This window comes from Lontra canadensis, unplaced genomic scaffold (genome assembly GCF_010015895.1).
Source record: "Lontra canadensis isolate GAN:19392208 unplaced genomic scaffold, GSC_riverotter_1.0 scaffold292, whole genome shotgun sequence".
Taxonomy (NCBI): Eukaryota; Metazoa; Chordata; class Mammalia; order Carnivora; family Mustelidae; genus Lontra; species Lontra canadensis.
Genome location: NW_022631286.1, coordinates 50739 through 70378, shown reverse-complemented (window position 1 = coordinate 70378; position 19640 = coordinate 50739). Strand labels below are relative to the sequence as shown.

The 19640-nt window shown below is 39.3% G+C and overlaps 1 protein-coding gene across 12 annotated transcripts in view; it reads left to right on the top strand.

The window, feature by feature from the left end:
• LOC116862662 (tubulin polyglutamylase TTLL5) overlaps positions 1-19640 on the top strand; it is a 144955-nt gene that overhangs the window by 81402 nt on the left and 43913 nt on the right. For 9 of the 12 annotated variants that reach the window (XM_032850023.1, XM_032850019.1, XM_032850020.1 and 6 more), the window contains 4 exons: positions 3705-3767; positions 9024-9062; positions 15858-16015; positions 17016-17322. In XM_032850023.1, coding sequence (XP_032705914.1) covers positions 3705-3767; positions 9024-9062; positions 15858-16015; positions 17016-17322 — 567 coding nt within the window. The remainder of the gene's footprint in view (positions 1-3704; positions 3768-9023; positions 9063-15857; positions 16016-17015; positions 17323-19640) is intronic. The other 3 variants (XM_032850024.1, XM_032850022.1, XM_032850018.1) reach the window with 1 other exon arrangement.

Here is a 19640-nt window from a genome sequence, read left to right as displayed (position 1 = left end):
GTGTCTTTTTTTCCCTATAGCCTGACTTTAAGATTATTTCTTTATGACTCATTTTCAACAGTTTGATTATGATATATATGCCTTGGTGTCATTTTCTTCATGTTTCTTCTACTTGGATTTGTTGAGCTTCTTGGTCTGTGGAGTTATCATTTTCATCAAATTTGGAAAATTTTTAGCCATTATATCTTCAAATAGATATTTTTTTTCTGTTTTCTTCTGCTCTCCTTTTGGGACTCGGATTTCATGATTGGCTGATTCTGATTTCAATTGGCTGATACTACACTACAAGTCTGGCCCTCCTCATTTTTTTAAGATTCTTTTTCTTTACTTTGGATGGTTTTCTGTTTCTCTGTTTCTAAATTCATTCATCTTTTTGTCTGCAGTCTCAAATCTCCTATTAATTCCATCCAATGAAATGTTCATTTCAGTTACTTTATTTTTCAACTTTAGAATCCACTGTTTCTCTTTATATCTTCTTTTTGTTTTTTCCCATTATTTTCATGATTTTTTAGATTTTTGTGCATATATTATAATATTTATGGTAGCTGTTTTTAAATCTTTGTTATTCTCTGTCATTTCTGCATCTGTTTCTATTGACTGATTTTCCTCATGTTCCCATTTTTTCTTCACATGTACAATGATTTTTAAACATTGGATGTTGCACATTATAAATGTATTGTTGAATTGGTTTTATTGCCTTCTTTAAATGCTTTTGAAGGTTTTTTGGCCCGATAGGTTACTTTTAGATCAGTTTAATCTTTTCCAGGCTCATTTAAAAACACACCAAAATTTTGGCATAATTAACATACAGTGTAATATAGTTTCAGGTGTATAATGTAGTGATTCAGCAATTCTGTACATTAGTTCATTTAAAACTATTCCTGTGGTTTGCTTAGGGTAGCTTTTTGTTTAGATCTAGGGAAGTTTTACTATTAAAGACTCTTTGGAGATGTCTGTTAAATGAGCCCATTTAACCCAATTCAATGAAATTTCTCCATTCTGGCTGATGGATGAATTCTGGAAAGTACTCAGCTTATACTTTCTCTTTAATATTCTTTACCTTGTCACTTGCTCGTTGCCCAGCCTGTGGACAAAATTACTCTATGACTAAGCAGATTTGTGTTCACTCAAAGACTCAGAGTCCCTTGTGATGCTTTTTCTTTTATTACTATAATGTTGAGAATCTCTGTACTAATTTATAGTTAACATATTTCTCTTCCTCTGGTGATTGGCTTTTGATCTAGTTGGGATATTAGTGGTTCTAAGTATAGAGCTAGAACTTAGAAGAATTTTTAAAAAGTACCCATTTTGTGTTTGGTTTGTTTTGAAAACCCAGCTGTTCATAGAGAAATCTTCCTTTCATCTTACAAAATATTCTATGAATGTAATTATGCCTTAGAAAGACCTAGGAGGGGCGCCTGGGTGGCTCAGTGGGTTAAAGCCTCTGCCTTCAGCTCGGATCGTGATCCCAGGGTCCTGGGATCAAGCCCCGCATCGGGCTCTCCGCTCGGTGGGGAGCCTGCTTCCCTTCCTCTCTCTCCGCCTACCTGTGATCTCGGTCTGTCAGGTGAATGAATAAAATATTAAAAAAAAAGAAAAGAAAAGAAAGACCTAGGAACACAACAGAAAGATATTGCTTGGGTTTTCTTTTGATATGTTTTTGAAGAATTTAGATATTTACAGTTCCTAGAAAACATCTTTTAATTAATGAAAGTGGAAACCTCTACTCTTGAGTATTTCAAGAGGCAGGATCTTAACTTGCATCCCTTTTCTCAGGAACCAATTACAGGTAATGTTGTGGTCTCTTAACAGAGTCCAGTAATGATTAGTTTGATTATACTGATTTGATTCTGAGCCAGTGGAAATAGGACAAAGACTAAGAGAGGTGGAGACCAAATTATCTCCTTCTTTACTGATAAAGTCTAGGCTGGGAGATTTGATTATTATCTGTCTACAAGCAAACACACTTTTTGTGCTCAACAAAAAGTTGAACTTCTGATATGGGCAGATTTGCATGCCCATTTGTAGGCAAGGTTAGACTGGGCTATGTGGGAGGAGCACCTGACCTTGTAGGACCAGCAGAGGATATATACTTCTTAAGGGGAAATTGTCTCCCAAGAGAAAAATGGGACTTGCTCATTCATGCATTTCTGTTTATTCTTCTTTTTTTTTTTTTTTTAAAGATTTTATTTATTTATTTGACAGAGAGAGATCACAAGTAGACAGAGAGGCAGGCAGAGAGAGAGAGGGAAGCAGGCTCCCTGCTGAGCAGAGAGCCCGATGCGGGACTCGATCCCAGGACCCTGAGATCATGACCTGAGCCGAAGGCAGCGGCTTAACCCACTGAGCCACCCAGGCGCCCCTGTTTATTCTTCTTAAATTACCAGTCCAGTTAAGTCATTCCACCTCTTCTGGGTCTCTGAGGAAAGAGGCAGAGTTGGGCCAAGAATATTAAACTAATTGAGCTGCCGTCATGTAGGGTAGGGACCTACCCTACATGTATTTATCTATTAGCAAATATGCCTTTTTACTAATATATATTTATTGAGCATCAGCTAGCTGTCTAGCACTGTGCTTGCTGCTTTGGAGTATAAAACCAGTATTAGATGGGACCCCTGCCCTTTGAGAGTTAACAGTGGGATAATGGAGAAATTACTTATACATATAATAAAAAGAGCTCATTTGTATGGCTTTTCGTCATTATAATGTACTTCATGCACATCACTGTTATTCCAATTTAATGATACGGAAAGTAAGGCTCTGTAAGGTTACATGACTTGTCCATGATCACCCAGGGGACTTGATTCAGGTATTCTGACTCTGAATCTGACTTTTTTCCCGCTATATCAGGCTGCTTTCTGAGAAGAAAACTTTTCCTCTATGAGACAGTGTATGACAGGTCCCTCCTTGGGCATTCAGGAAAAGCTAAGGTAGTTCAGACAAGGTCACTCCTCTAGTCTCAGAGCAGTCCAGTCAGGGAAGGCTTTGTGCAGCAGACTGGACTTGAGGTGCTTTTTGAAGGGTAGATCATAGATTATTGGAGAGGGTGTGAGGAGGTGTCCAGACCAAGGCGAAAGGATCACTGGGAAGTGTGGTGCGAGAGGAGTTTAAGGGAGCTTGTGTGGCCGTACGGCAGGATCAGTGTTGAGGAAACGTCTGGAGAAAGCATGAAGATACTGGTTGTGTAGCTTACCCAACTTTTGAAAGCTTGGAAGAGAAAGAGTATGCCACCTACAGTAAGCGTCAAGGAGCCACTGAAAGCTCTTGAGAAATAACGATTGAAACCATGTTCTGTCACATTTTCACACCCTTTATGCATCTCCCCATTCCCAGCTTCATTTGCCCTCTCTCTTAGTTTTATATGATTTTTGGTGGTGGCTTTGTTTTGGCCTTACAGTTTTATTTTCTGAATGTAGGATGTCACTTTTTATTAATCCAAGAAATCCCATTATTTTTTCTTTTTACTTCTAAATCAGCTCCTCCATTTATCCTTTTCATTTTATTGTATCTTCTGCTCCTCTGGTATTTTATAATTTTAATTTAAGCAACTTTCTCTTCCTTTGCCACTGTAGAGAACTGTACATTTATTTAGAAACCATATATAAGTAACCTGTCCCTTCTGTGCTTGATTCATGGCTTTATTTCCATGTTTTTTTCCTTCAGCCAAACTTAAGAAATAGCCAGTTTCATTCTTTGTCTTTCAGGTCCTACCTGGAACACAAGACCTCCATGAACTATATGCTGGCAACGCGTCTCTTCCAGGACAGGTAGGGATTTGCTGATCTCGTAAATTCGCTAATCTTATAAGATCACTAGATCATGTGATAAGGAGAAGGCACATACAAAAGAAGGAAAGAGGCTTTATTAAAAAAAAAAAAAAAAAGGCTTTCGTAAAATCTCTGCTACAAAGGGCCTTAGAGAAAACACAGTATCATACCTATTGTTCCAGAATTCATTAACTCTTAGCACTGAATGTAGAGGCCACAAATTAAACCATAACTATCTTTAAACAATCTTAACAAATGCCCTAAACTTTATTCTTCTTAAAGGAAGACCTGTACTCTGTGCCTTTTTACATCAGACACATGTCGCGTTAGACACAATTTTTTTAACGATTTTATTTATTTATTTGACAGACAGAGATCACAAGTAGGCAGAGAGAGAGGAGGAAGCAGGCTCCCCGCTAAGCAGAGAGCCCAATGTAGGGCTTGATCCCAGGACCCCGGGATCATGCCCTGAGCCGAAGGCAGAGGGTTTAACCCACTGAGCCACCCAGGCGCCCCTAGACACAATTTTAACAGACATGATCATGTGTTTTTCTAGACCAGAAGAGATTAGAATAATCAGATTAAGAAAGGTAGAGCAGGCCAGTAATTCACAAAATAAATACACCAGGGGTTGTAAAAAATGACAATTTATAATCTCAATACAAGGGATATTAAGGTAGAATGATGAAAAATGGACATTGGAATTCAAATAGCACAACAATCAGGCACTCCTTAGTCCCACATACTTTTATTATCCCTAAGACATAATTGTCTTGCAGTACAGTTTAGTAATTGACTATCAAAATAAGGAACCTCAGTTATTTAGAGAAATTTACATTATATTCAGGGTATGTGTACTTTTTCGCAGGATACTTAAAACAGATACCCAGATTTCAGTATTTCTTAAAATTTCATGATCTATTATCAGGAAATATGTGCAATTTGCCATTTCTCCCCTTAAATTTGTGGTTATTACCATTGATAGAATAATTACACTGCTTCGCTTCTAATGAAACAAACCTTCAGATTCACTTAGAAGACTAGAAACTCCGTTCTCTCTAAAGTTTCTCTCTCCTCCCCCACTATCGTAGAAACTTTTATAAGGCTCCTTTATATTTAAGAGTTTAGGTGTCTTACCAAGATAGGTTTTATCTAGTGTGTTACTTTTCATTAGTTTGGTTTTGCAGTGGGTGAGTCGCTGGAGTCTGAAGATTTAAGTCTTCCATCTATGGAAATATTCCCCTTGACCTCTCTTTTTCCTCTCCTTGAGAACTTCTGTTAGATGAATTTTGAATCTTTTGCTATATGCTTCATGTTTTGTTTTGTTTTAGCTTTTTTTTTTCATTCTTTTGATCTCATTGTTTCTTAGCTTTAAATTCTGGAAAGTTTCTTGAACGTTTTCTTCTAAAATTTTAAATTGATCTGCAGCCTGATCTATTTTGTTATTCAGTACCAGACAGGCGAAGGTTGCTCAGTTTACCTTTTTAACTTTGGCACCATTTTATTTTATTTATTTATTTTTTTGGAAGGTTTTATTTATTTATTTGTCAGAGAGAGAGAGAGAGAGAGATATCATAAGTAGGCAGAGAGGCAGGCAGAGAGAGAAAGGGAAGCAGGCTCCCTGCCGAGCAGAGAGCCCGATGGGGGACTCGATTCCAGGACCCTGAGATCATGACCTGAGCCGAAGGCAGAGGCTTAACCCACTGAGCCACCCAGGCACGCCAGCAAGTGTCATTTTAATCCAAGAACTACTTTTTGATTTCTGGCTAGATTTTAGAGTTCATGGCTATAATATTAAAATGGTTCTGGTACCATTTCAGTGTGAGCGGGTTCCCCCACAGCACCAATCACTTGCCTGCCTGTTTGGATCTGAGAATTCAACTCAGTTCTGGCACCATCTGCCCAGAGATTAGCATCAGATTGTGCAGTTTAAGAGTTCAGGCCTACAAGACTGTGTCATTCCCCATTCCTCCGCCTTTGCCTGACTTTGGATGCCTGTTAGCAAGGCCAGGTTGTCACCTGTGCTGCCAACTGACTGGCCACAGTTTGGGGTTTCGAACAACCTGGTCCTGGGCCTTTAATTCAGGCACGAGTTGCAAGTTGAGGTTGTTACTTGTACTTCTGACCTACCAGCTAAAAATTGGAGGTTCCTACCAGTCTCTCCTTCCTTTCATTTGATTAATTTGCTAGAACGGCTCACAAAACTCCAAGGAACATTTTGCTTACTAGATCACTGGTTTGTTATAAAAGGATATAATTCAGGAATGGCCAGATGGAAGAGACACTGAGGGCGAGGTATGGGGAAAGGGTACAGAGCTTCCATGCCCTCTCCAGGTGTGGTAGGTTTCCCCAGATCTCCATGTGTGCCCCAGCCTGGATGCTGTCCTTTTGCATTTTTATGAAAGCATCATTACATAGGCACAACTGATTAAATCATTGGCCGTTGGTGATTGAACTCCCCATTTCCAGGCCCTCTCCCCTTCCTAGAGGTCAGCCGGAAGTTCCACCCCTTTGATCACATGGTTGGTTCCTCTGGTGACCAGCCCACATCCTGATGGTGATCCGGGGCATTCCCAAAGTCACCTCATTGGCATAACCAAAGGCACCTTTACGGTGCTTACTGCTTAGGAAGTTCCAGAGGTTTTAGGTACTCTGTGCCAGAGATGGGAATGAAGACCAAATACATATATCTTTAATTTCTTTATTTTTTAAATGTACTCATTTATTTTAGACAGAGTGTTGTATCAGTCTGGACTGACATGGACTCTGTGTTTGAGGCTCAGTCTTTCCAGCCTTGGGCTTCCCATTAAGGGAGAGGGAAGTAAACCTTTCCATTTGGGAACCATCACCAAAATGAGATAGCATTCTCCTAGGGGGAGCATAACAATGAAGAGATTTCAGAGGTAGTAATATATGTTGTTTCTTTATTAATGATTCAATAAACAAGATCACCAGTGGGTCTGATAATCACCATAATTTCAAAAGTATGATACATGTTGCAATATTTTGAGATACCAACAACATCTCTAAAGTAATGTAAAAAAAGATGTGTTGGTTTTGTCGGGGGTGGTTTGGTAATAAAATCATATGAACACTGCTGCAGATGGTTTCCCACATGTATATGAAAGAAATGCTAAATTTCAGTTGGAAGATTAATTTTAGCCTGATGTCTACTTTTTCACATCCACCGATGGCTGATCTCTCCGTGTCAGCTTACTCTTTCATGCCTCCTCCTCACACACTGCTGTCCCATGGAATAGCCTTCAGTCCATCCCTAAGTTCTCCTGGCTGCCTCTTTCATCCTCTCATCCAGGCTAGGAGGAGGTTCTGCAGCCCTTCCGATCCCTCAGTGTGATCAGATTGCCACACTGCCTTATAATTGCTTGTTTACTTACTAGCCTGTCTACTTTACAAGTTGGCTTTGGAGAGTAGTACTTTGTTACCTTCATCTTTGTCCTTGTCAGTTTCTAGACCATACCGCCTGGTAGGCACCTTCACACAAACATGCACTGGAGAAATGAAATGCTATTTGTTGCATAACATCTTCCAGAAAGTTTGTTTCTCTTCAGTCTGAACTGATACTTTTCCTCGAAAATCCCCTTGTATCATTGTCAGAATTACTTTCAAACTAATTCCCTAATTACTTCTTAGGGAAATCATTTTCCTAATTGTTTGTCTTTCTTACCTCCCTCTCATCCCGCACCTGCCACCCTGCCTGGCAAACAGTATCTTACCTGCGGTCTTACAGTATGATGGCAGTTTTACCCTGGCTGCGTATTAGTAACACCTGCAGATTTTGTAAACCCTGTTGGTGTTCTGGCCCCACCTCCAGGCTGAAGTATTGGTATTTCTAAAAGCGGCCGAGGTGATTGTAAAGTGAAACCATGACTGCATATTACTGGAACAAACCATTATCTGATGAGAAAGTTAAAATCATCTTGAGGCTTTCTGATGATAAGGAGACATTGCCATGAAAAGAAGACATGGGAAGGGAAAGACTAAACATTTTAAAGATCTACTTTTCACTTGATTTTCTGTAAATAGAAAATCTTGACATTGATTGCATTGGTCTCCTTCCATAACTTCTTTTTTTTTTTTTTAAGATTTTATTTATTTATTTATTTGACAGAGAGAGACAGAGATCACAAGCAGGCAGAGAGGCAGGCAGAGGCAGAGAGAGAAGCAGGCTCCCCACTTGCAAGGAGCCCGATGCAGGGCTTGATCCCAGGACCCTGAGATCATGACCTGAGCTGAAGGCAGCGGCTTAACCCACTGAGCCACCCAGGCGCCCCCTTCCATAACATTTTTGAAAATTTTAAATGATAAATTTGAAATGATAAAGTTTTAAGATGAAGAACAGATTAAAAGGACCCAGGGGTTAGGTAAGAGGTGTGTGGTTTTAAAAGGATAACTGACACAAGGGATCCTATGGCCATGGGATTGTTCAGTGTCTTGCTGGGGTGACGTCTCCATGAATCTACACAGTGATAAAATTGTACTGAGCTAAATATACACATTCACAAATGGATACAAGTAAAACTGAGGAACTTAAAAAAGAGAGAGTGTGTATGTTAAATGAAAGGAAATTAAATGAGGAGAGAATGTTTTAAAAATAAAAGCTAATTTAAACATAAATGGCATTCACATCCTGTAGTGAGAGCCCAATTCTAGTTCAGACACTATGGAGAGCATCTCTTTTTTAAAAGGGATTTTTTTTTTTTAATTGTGAAAAATCGATTTCTCCTGAGCACCCTTTTTGAACCCTGTGAGGATTGAGATTGTTTTCCTTTACATAAAACAATTCGGTGAAACAGTTCGGTGAAAGCCTAAAGAAGAGCACTGGAGTCTGAGACCTAACCTCTGGGTTCCCATTTGAACCATTTGGGTATGTCACTAAATAATCTTATCTACCCCCCCCTGCCTTTTTTTAAATAAATGAAACTAATAGTAACCTTTTTCACATGGTGGTTGTGAAGAATAAGTTCAATTTGATTTGTAACTAAAGGTACAAATGCATGTAATTGTTATGCTTCTTTTCTAGAATCCATTTGTCCTTTCCCTTTTGTTTTTTATTGCTCTTCCCCCATGCGTATGGGACTCTCTTTTTTTCTCGACACATCTCTCTGCTTCTCCCCAAAGAGGCCCACCCTGGCATAATTCCATGTTATCCAGGAGTATGAGTGTGTGTGCGCGTGTGAAGTCAGGAGAGAATATCTGACCACTCCTCTAACCCAGTTGTCCTTTCTACTTCTGTAGGGGAAACCCAAGAAGAAGCTTATTGACAGGAAGAACACGGTAACTGATTTTTAAAAGTTGAGAGATTCTTTCCATGTGCACAACGTGTGACCGTGCAGGGGCTAAGCGTGATATTTTATGTAACCGTTTTTGGTTTGGCTCAGCTAGAATAGTAACATAAAAAAACGTTTCTATTCAAACACTATTCCAAGGCAACTTTTTACAAACCAAGTTTGGGATTTATTTTTATTTTTTTTATAACTACGGGTGTATCATTTGGCGGTGTGAAAGACACCAAAGTATAACTGAGATTTCAAAACTGTGTTAGAGTCATGTTAGAGTCAGATAAGTGGTTATGGTTGGCCTTGATATACTTGGGACATGTAATTCGGTGCCCTGTGGAACTGAGCAGAACTGCTCCCAGTTTGCCACAGAACTGAAAGTATGCAGAACACCTGTGACTCTTTACTCTGGTGGGGGAGAGAAGGGTCTCAGAGAAGGGCTGGGGTGGCCTTGACCAACCAAAGACCAGACCCCCAACAACTCTTAAACCTAAGCATATAACCGCCCTAGCTTGAGACCTTACATACATCCCCTTTGTGCTGTGCCTCTTTAGAAATCAAAATGGCAACAAGGAGAAAGAGACATCCTGTATCTAGCATTTATTTTTACATTTAAGGATTAATGAAGATAAACCTGGGTTCTCATCGAAACCCCTTGAAACATAAATCTAATTTTTGTTTAAAGAAGGATAACATGTTTTGTTTAAAGAAGGGAAAACTGGGGAAAGTCAAGTTTGTAACTTCCAAATGAAAGCCACAGTAAATTTATAAGTTTCCTCCAGTTTTTGTCAAAGAAAATGCTTCCTGGAGTATATTGCTATGAATTTGGCAATTAGATAAAAACGAAACAAAAGAAAAAGATCTTAATAAGACTATTTAAAAGTCAGTGGGTTCTGGCCTTTCTTTGTTTTTGACACTCATTTTATATTACCTTCAGGAGTTTTTTGGTGGCATAGAGATAGAAGCAGAGGAAAGCTGGCATATGGCTGACGTATGGCAGACCATGTACTGTTGCATGAAATACATCTTAATACATTTAAAAAATAAAATCATAAACTGCATGGTCTTTGACCATAGTGGAATTAGAAAAGCAGTAACAACAGAAAAATCTCCAAATATTTGGAAATTCACACATTTCAAAATAATCCATGGATCAAGGAAGAAATGAGGGAAATTGGAAAGTATTTTAAATTGATTAATAATAAAAATATAACATTAAAATGTGTAGGATGCACTAAAGGAGTGTTTTGGGAGAACTTTATAGCTTTTTAAATGCTTATATTAGAAAACCGAGGCCTACATAACTGATCTAATGTTTCATTTTATGAAACCAGATGAAGAAGGGTAGCCCAGCGTAAGTAGAAGAAAGGAAATAATAAAGGGTTGGAATCAATTAAATAAAAGACAGACAATAAATAATACCAGTAAAATCTAAAATTGCTCACTGATAAGATAGCAGAATTGACGAACTCTTACATAGATTGATCCAATGAAAAGAGAGAACACTAATTACCAGTATCAGATAGGAAAGAGGAAAATAATTTACAGACCCTACAGACATAAAAAGGATGTTAAGGGAATATTATTAACAACCTTATTCTACAACTTTGATGACCCAGATGAAATGGCTGAATTCTTGGGAGGGAACACTTAGCAAAACTGACACAAGATGAAATAGAAATTTTGAATAGCCCAATATCTATTCAGAATATTGATTTCATAATAAAAAAACCTTGCGACAAAGAAAATCCCAGGCCCAGTAGTTTCACTGGTAATTTCTTTCAAGCATTTGAGGAAGAACAGCAGCAATCTTACATGAACTCTTTCAAAAATACAGAAAGGTACACTTCGGAATTCATTTATGATGTCTGCATTAACTATGACATCAAAACCTTGTCTTTGTTAAGACATTTTTAAAAAGAAGAAAATTACAGGTGTGACATAGACATGACATAGATACAAAGATTCTTCAAAGATTTTTAGCAAATTGAATCCACCAGTATAAAATGGGGTAATACACATGACCAAGTGAGGTTTTTCCTACTAGTACAAAGTTAGTTTAGCATTTGAAAATTAGTATTATTCACCATGTATGAAGGAGAAGAGTTAGTTGATCATTTTATTAGATGCAAAAAAAGCATCCAATATAATTCACATTTATGAGAAAAATTCTTAGCAAGTCAGGAGTAGAAGGGAAAGTCCTTGTGTGAAAAATCTATTGCTAATATCATACTTAATGGCAAAATATTGAAGGCTTCCTTCTATATTAGTAGTATTGCAAGATGTCCACTTCTGGTATTTGTAAGCACTTTATACTGGAAGTTGTCCCAAGCCTGTACAATAAAGCAAGGGGTGGAGAGTGGGGTAGAAAAGGCATACAGATTGGAAAGGAAGAAATCAAATGTCTTTAGTCTTAGATGACATGATCTGGTTAATAAGAAATCCTAAAGCCTCCACAGAATAACTACAAGAACAGCTAAGTGCACTTAGCGAAGATACATGGCCAATATACTAAAATCGATGGCATTTTAACATAATAGCAGTAAATAAAAATTTAAAATTTTGTTTATGATACATTTGAAAATATGAAATTCTTAGGGATAAATTTTATAAACTATGTTCAATACTTATACAGTAAAAGCTTACTAAATATTACTGAAAGAAATGAAAGAAGCCCTCAATAAGTGGGGAGATAAGTGATGTGCATGGATTAGAAGACTCAATTTTGCCAAAAAAAAGGTTCATTCTCTCCAAATTGATCTAAAGATCTGGTGCAATCCCAGTCTATTCTATTCTATTCTATTCTATTCTAATCTATTGCAGTAGATTTTTTTTTTTGTAGAAATTGACTATATTTTTTTTATCACCAGCAGAAAATGACTTAAAGAATTTTTTTTTAATGTGGAAATACAAGGATATCCAAAGTAATATCCAAAAGTAATCTTGAATATCCAAAGTAATCTTGAAAAAGACTTAGGGTAACTGACTGAAAGAAATACTATAATGCTATAGTAAGCAAAACTGTGGCAAGTCAATCAGTGGAACAGAATCAAGAGTCCAGAAATAGTCCTATATTTATATAGTCGTTTGAGTTCATCAAAGGGCCCAAAGTCCAATGGGAAAAGGAAACTTTCTTATATTAACATATAATGCATTGTTTCAGGGGTACAGGTCCGTGATTCATCAGTCTCACACAATTCACAGCACTCACCATTGGAAACTTTTTTTTAAGAGATGATTTTATTCAGGCTATCATAATAGGAGAAATGTCATTGTTTTCTTTTGTTTTGCTTTTTGGGTGTTTTTTGTTGTTGTTATTGTTTATTTATTTATTTTTAGAGAGAGAGAGAGAGAGTGGGGGCAGGGGAGGAGCAGAGGGAGAGAGAAAAAATATTAACCAGGCTCGACCCCTCAGCATGGAGCCCAACACGGGGCTCAATCTCACGACCCTGAGATCGTGACCTGAGCCAGAATCAAGAGTTGGAGGATTAGCTGACTGAGCCACCAAGGCGCCCCAAAAGGAAACTCTTTTTAACAAATAGAGCTGGAACTGGATATTGTGCTCTTAAAATTGAACCTCAACCCCTACCTCCCAGGAAAATCAGAGAGGATTCATGGTCATAAACATAAAAGCTGTTACTATAAAACTTCTTGAGAAAAATATCTTTGTGATTTCGGGCTTGGCCAAAGTTTTTAGACATGACACAGAAAGCAATACCCAAAAAGGAAAAAATGATAAGCTAGATTTCCTCAAAATAAAAAACTTTTGCTTATCATCACATACTGTGAAGAAAGTGACTAGGCAAGCCCTAGACTGAGAGCAGATACTCATCAAACAAAGGACCGGAATCTAGGAAACATAATGAGCTCCTCCTGCTGAAGAATTAGAAGACAATTAATCAACCCTTTTACAAATGGATGAAATATTTGAACAGACACTACCAAAAGAAGGTGTGTGAGTAGCCAATACAGTCGTGAACACGTGCTTAACATTAGATACCAGAGAGTTGCAAATTAAAATCGTGAAATACCACTAAACATCCAGCAGAGTGGCTAAAATTCTGTCATCATGTTGCACACTTTAAATGCCTTACAATTTTATTTGTCAGTTACAGCTCAGGAAAGCTGGGGGTGGGGTGCAGAGCCCAAGTGAACGACAGCATCAGATGGTGAGGGCGGGGAGCTGATGGGAGTCTGATAAGTTGTCGTTGACAGCATAACCTTGTACAAGCACTTGAGAAGGAGCCTGCCAGTTTGTTAGCCTAGAAAGCGCCATGCTGAGATCTTTACCCAGAAGGAATGAAAAAAATAACCACAGAATGACTTGGTACAGAATTCTTCCTAGCACCTTTATTCATAATATTCCCAAACTGGAAACAACCTAGGGGGTCCAACAACCAGAAGGTGGGTAAACTGTGGATTATTCACAGTGGACTAATCCTCCACAATAAAAAGGCATAAATATGGATACGCACAACACAGATGAACCTCAAAAACATGCAGAATGAAAGGAGACCTACACACAAGAGTCCTCACTGAATAATTCCATTTGTATGAAGTTCTAGAACAGGCAAACCCAATGAAAATGTGATGAAAAAACTTAAGACAGTGGTCTCCTTTAAGAGTGGGAGGGGGAGGGATTGACTAGGAAGAGGCCTGAGAACTTTCTGAGGGGGTAGTACCATCAGAGTTCAGGTTATATAGTTCTAGGCATTTGTCAAAACTCATCAATGGGCATTTAATTGGGAATTTCACTGTATGTAGTGTTTAGCTCACCAAAAAAACAAAACAAAAGCAAAAAACAAAAACACTAAACCACCAAAAGCCCTGTAAAACAAATACTGAACTCTAGTGACTTAATGATGTGCATGTTAAAGCATTTAGGAGTAAATTGCACTGACTTCTGTGTATAACTTTGAAATGCTTTAAAAATTAGATGGATTGATGGTTGAATAGAAGAAGGGACGGTTGGATATATGTGCTGAAAGAAATATAGCAATATATTCATGGCAGAAACAAGGCTGTTGGTACATGGATGTCTGCTGTCCTATTCTTAAAACTTTTGTTTGTGTAAATATTTTCATAATAAAAAGTTGGAAAAATAAAATGAGGTAGATGTAGCTAAAAGATGCAGCTTATTTATACAGAATCCATTTATACAGAATTCAATTGTTTATTCAAAAATATTAATGATATGTCATCTGTGTGCTGGGTTGTCTCATGGGCATCTGTAACCCAGTGGTTGACAAGACAAGCATGGTCCTTACCCTCATAGAACCTTAATTGTGTTTATCAGAAATGTTTATCACACTTTCTCCATCATTCCCTACCTCCAACCCTTGTACTATTTGAATTTATTGCTCTGCTCATGGTTTCTTCGAAGCTCACAATTGTTACTTTAAAATGTTAGATTTGTTTCATTTTCTTTATTATTTAATTGGCTAAATATTTTCACAACCATGTGGGTGTGGTGGGGGGGAGTGCAGTGTTCATTTTTTGGGATGATGGTAAGCTAGGTTTGGGGTATTTTTATTAATTTGCTTCTGGTTTCTGCCCCAATGTGTCAGGACCATCCCTATTCCTGGCCCAGTTTCCTGCTCTAGAGAGAAAGTTTCTAAAAGACTCACTGTCCAGTTTATCCACTCAGAAATCCCTAAAACTCCTACATAGATCAAAAGACACAGCCTTTCCATCATTATCAGAGATTGAAAACTCCCAGAGAAAAGATGATGATTCCTTGACCTCAAAGGGAATACACTTCGAATTCTAGGGAGTTCAGTTCTCTGAGGGAATTCATAGCCAACCAGTTAGATCTTGAGTTCTGAGTATACACAGTCAGCTGCCTGCTTTCAGACACTGAGACAGATACTTCTTTCCTGACCCAGTGACCAAGACCCCCTCTCTCCGCTGACCTTGTTACCTCTGCCTGCATGGTACTTTTCCCGGTCCTTGTTTGAACTGGGCCTGATACCAGTTACTTCCCTAACTTACGATTTATCTTACTTTAATGCCTAATGTAGCTGCTGCCTTCCCCTTCCCAGCCCACCTCCCATTCACAGCATGATTGAACTTGGCTTTGTCCAACATCTGCTACCTTTCCTTGTTTGTGCCTCTGACTCTTAACTCCTGACCTGTACTCAATATTTGGAGATGCCCTATCACCTCCCCCACCCCATCCCTCTTAACTAAGTAGACCCTAAGAGAGGAGTTCCTCTTGTTGGAATGCTAGAGACTTGGTGTGTCTCTGGGCCTTGGTAACTTTCCTAGGACACTTCCCCCGTAAGTCTTAGCTCTGTGCTACCATATTCACAGGTATCAGCTGTCCCTCCCCTTGTCTCAACCTCTGCTAAATCTGTATTTATTAAGTACTATATACATTCAAAGAATATTTGTGTAAGTCTGAGTAAATTATAATGAATAACAATAAAACAAACACCTCTAGCCACCACCCAGCTTAAGAATTAAAGTGTTACCAGTGTTGCCCAGTCCTCCGTGTAAGGTTTTGGGTAGCACTCGTATGGGTCCTGACATAAATAGTCAGCCAGTATGACCGAATATTTAAAAACACTTAAACACTGTCTTCAGGTATATTTTTGTTTGACAAATTCATACAGGCCATTAGTGGAGTTTTCACGTAGATTCCAATTTTCCCATTTATCTGCCAAACCTTGTACAATTCACTAGAGGTACCATATCCATCCTGTCGTCATTACAGAATTCTGTCAAGAGTAGCCTTGGAATAAAGGAGAAAACTCTCTGAAGACTGTAGCTACCATCTGGTTTTTTCCCATAGACTAGCTGCTGACGGAACCCCGGAACTGAAGGTAGAGAGTATGAATTCAAAGGCCAAACTGCACGCTGCCCTCTATGAGCGGAAGCTCCTGTCTTTGGAGGTGCGAAAACGTCGACGACGGAGTGGCAGATTGAGGGCAATGAGGCCAAAATACCCAGGTACCTGCTGGTGAGCTTACGCCAAACTCCACTGACCGGGTCTTGCCATTCTGAATTAATTGCCTTCTTAAGTAATACTCAACGAATAAGAACCTTCCTGATCACATCCGCTTAAGGTTTTTGTATAGTCTTTTTCTCCAAAACTTAATTTCAGGAGGATTGTAAGTTTTTAAACCTTCCATTCTGTGATATTTGTACTGAAGAATAACTAAAACACACATGTTTTTGGCTTTTGCTCTTACTTCAGCATCGTATAACTAGCTGGTACTCTAGAAATACTTGAGCTATAAAAATATAAAGAAATGCTTTACCTTAAGTTTAATGGAATCCTGATCATCATTATTCAGCTTTTTTATGATGAGGTATTAAATCTAGTTCACCCCTTGACATTGCTGAATGGTATAAATATTTTAACCATGAACAGACAAGGAGGAATTTCTTTCCCAGATAATCTCATTTTTAGGTCTATTTATCACTGACCCTTTCTCTCCTCTCCCCCCGCCCTCCTTTGTTGAGCACCTGTATCCGGCACGTTAGTCACTAGGGCTTCATCAATAATAAAAAAGATAGGTACCTTGTGTATCCGGCACTTTAGTCACTAGGGCTTCATCAATGATAAAAAAGATAGGTACCTTGTCCTCACAGACCTGCCAAGTCGGTGAAAGAGAAAGATAACAAACGTAGGATAGAAAGATATTCCCCTGCTCTGTGTACCTCCATAAAAGGTGCCCTTCTAGAAACCTCTAACACACTGTCAAGATTACGTAGATATTTGCCTGAAGTTGTGAGAGAGCCATTGCTATTCTCCTGAGAAACATGAGCTCTAATGCAGTTGGGTTTTTAGAGTGCGAAAGGCTGGAGAGGGACGTGTATGCTGTTCATTTTGTGTCTCTTTTGTGGTCTTAGAGATGGGTTTTTACTAAAAAGATGGAAGGAAGGTATTGGGAGAGAGGAAAATTTAATCCTTTTTTCAGCAACATTAGTGATTCTCCGCATTTAGTGATCACTCAGCCGGCCGAAATGAATGTTAAAACTGAGACAGAGAGTGACGAGGAGGAAGAAGTCGCGTTAGACAATGAAGATGAAGAGCAGGAGGCTTCCCAGGAGGAATCCGCAGGGTCCCTTGGAGAAAATCAAGCCAAATACACCCCCTCATTGACTGTTATGGTAGAAAATCCGCCCAAAGAAAATGCCATGAAAGTTTCTGAATGGAATAATAAAGGTGAACAGTGCTGCAAAATGGAGACTCAGGAGCCAGAGCCTAAATTTAACCTGATGCAGATTCTACAAGATAATGGCAATCTTAGGTATGTACCTTTGGTAATTGGGATAATAAAACCGATAACCTGCATTGTGTTCCAGGCACCATGCTGGTGGCTTTGCAGCTGTTTTCCTTTTCTTACAGCATCCCTGGGAGGTAATGACCGTGATTTTATTGTTATTGTTACTGTTAAGGAAACTGAGCCTTAGAGAAGTTGCCTGTCCAAGGTATAGAGCTATGATCCAAAACCCATGTCTCATGGGCCCAACGAATGTTTGTTGGTTTGAATGTCAGTCACTGTAAGTGCAGAGTTCAAGTGGCTCATGGTTTAATGTAGGGATACTCAATGGGCAGGGGCCCCAATATGGACAAAGTGCTCTTAGGACACAGAGAAAGGAATGACTAGTCCTTCCTGGGAAGGCAAGAGGGACGTTAGGGAGGTGCAATATTTGAACCAAGCTACAGCTGATGAGCAGGGATGCCAGGAGGGCTGGGAGGTGGCAGCTGTGTGTTGGAGTACCCGTAGGGGAAAGAAAGGCAGAGAGATGCGATGGTTTGGTCAAGTCATTCAGCCCCTCAACAGTGGTTTATTGAGCACCTGCTTTGTGCAGGAATTGTGCTAGGCTATATAGTTATGTGGAGAGAAGGGTGCAGTGAGAGATAAGACCAAAAAAATGGATGCCATTTAATTATAAAGTTCTCTAAGAGGAGCTGGGACTATATTTTCTAGATGGGTAATTTTTAAGCCGATGAATGATATGGTCAGATCTTGATTTAGAAGGTAAATTCTGGGTGCATTATGGGTCAGTGATTGATAAGAGGAGAATGAAAAGTAGGAAGATGAGTTAGCAGCTGTCACAGTAGTCCAGAGCCAGAAGATGAGGCCTTGGCCAGAGCCATGGCTACTGGAATGGAGAGAATGGGATGGACCGAGTGAAATTTGCAGTCAGTCAATATAAGGAGCATAGGAGTTGGTTTCAGGACAGAAGTATGTTTCATTTGGGACACAGTGAGGCGGAAGGGCTCTGGGATGAAGTTGTTCAGTGGATAGGTGAAGATACAGCTTTGAAGGTCAGAGTTGAACAGAACTTGGCAGTTGGGAATGTTAGAGTGGGTGAGCTTGTCCGATTCACTTTAGTCCAGCAAGCCCAGACAGGAGAAAAGGAGGAGCGTTGAGGCCTGGGGAAGACCAGTGTTGAATAGTAAGAAGATAGGAACCAGCAGTTAAGAGAGGTAAGCACCAGGCCTAGGAGAAGGGAGTATGGTAGAAGCTCCAGAATGAGAGTTCCAAGCTGTAGTGTGCCTCAGACAGCCCGAGAGAGCACGCAGAGTGAGAAGAGACTCCTGCATTTCTGACCCAGGGCCAACTTGTGAGTTGTGAGAAATTGTGAGTTGTAGAAATAAGAAAGCAGGTGCAAGCCAACTTTTTCAGAGGATTTGGCAGTGAAAGGGAGTTGAGAATGCATCAGCGAGAGCAAGCGAAGAGAAAAGGATTTTTTTTTTTTTTTTTTTAAAGATGGGGATTCTGGAGTGTATTTATAGACTAGGGGAAGAAGGGTTTGAGGGAAAGAGCATTAGGGGCACCTGGGTGGCTCAGTCAATTAAGCATCTGACTTTTGATTTTGGCTCAGGTCATGATCTCAAGGTCGTGAGATCGAGCCCTCCATCGGGCTCCCCACTCAGAGCACACTCTACTTGAGGTTCTCTCTCCCCCTCCACCTTCCCCCGGCTCATGTTCTCTCAATAAATAAATAAATAAATAATAAATAAATAAATAAAATTGTTTTTAAAAAAAAAGAAAACAAGGATTAGAGATGCAGAAATGTATATATTGCTAAGAAGGGCCCTAAAGGAAGGTAGAAAGAGGCCACTGGAGGGGTGTCTCTTACTGTAAGTCGGAAAGAAAGCACTGGGATGAATGCAGTAGTTAGAAGTTAACCAGGAAGGAAGGTTAAGTATTTATGCATTTTGGCCTTTATAAGTTAGAGGTCAGTTCTTATATTGCAAGGCTGGTGGGTAACATTGGGTTTCGGGGAAGTGGGGAGATGAAATTAAGGTTTGGAACAGTGTCCATGGAGAATAGCATAGTTTTGTTCAGTGGAGACCACACCAAACTGTCCGAAGACCTGGATGCTCACTTTTTAGGGCTCACCGACGGACTGTGTGATCATGGGCTACTTAGAGAGCTTCTCCACGCCTCAGTTTCCTTTTCCTTTAGGCCAAGGTATGGGGTTAAACAAATGTTTTTCAAACTGTGCTTTCTGGAGGGGAAAAAAGATTCCACTGAATTGAAATAGAACATTTGAAAACCACTGGACTATATTCTAAGGCCCTTTCCAGCAATAACATTCTACTTAGCTGTTG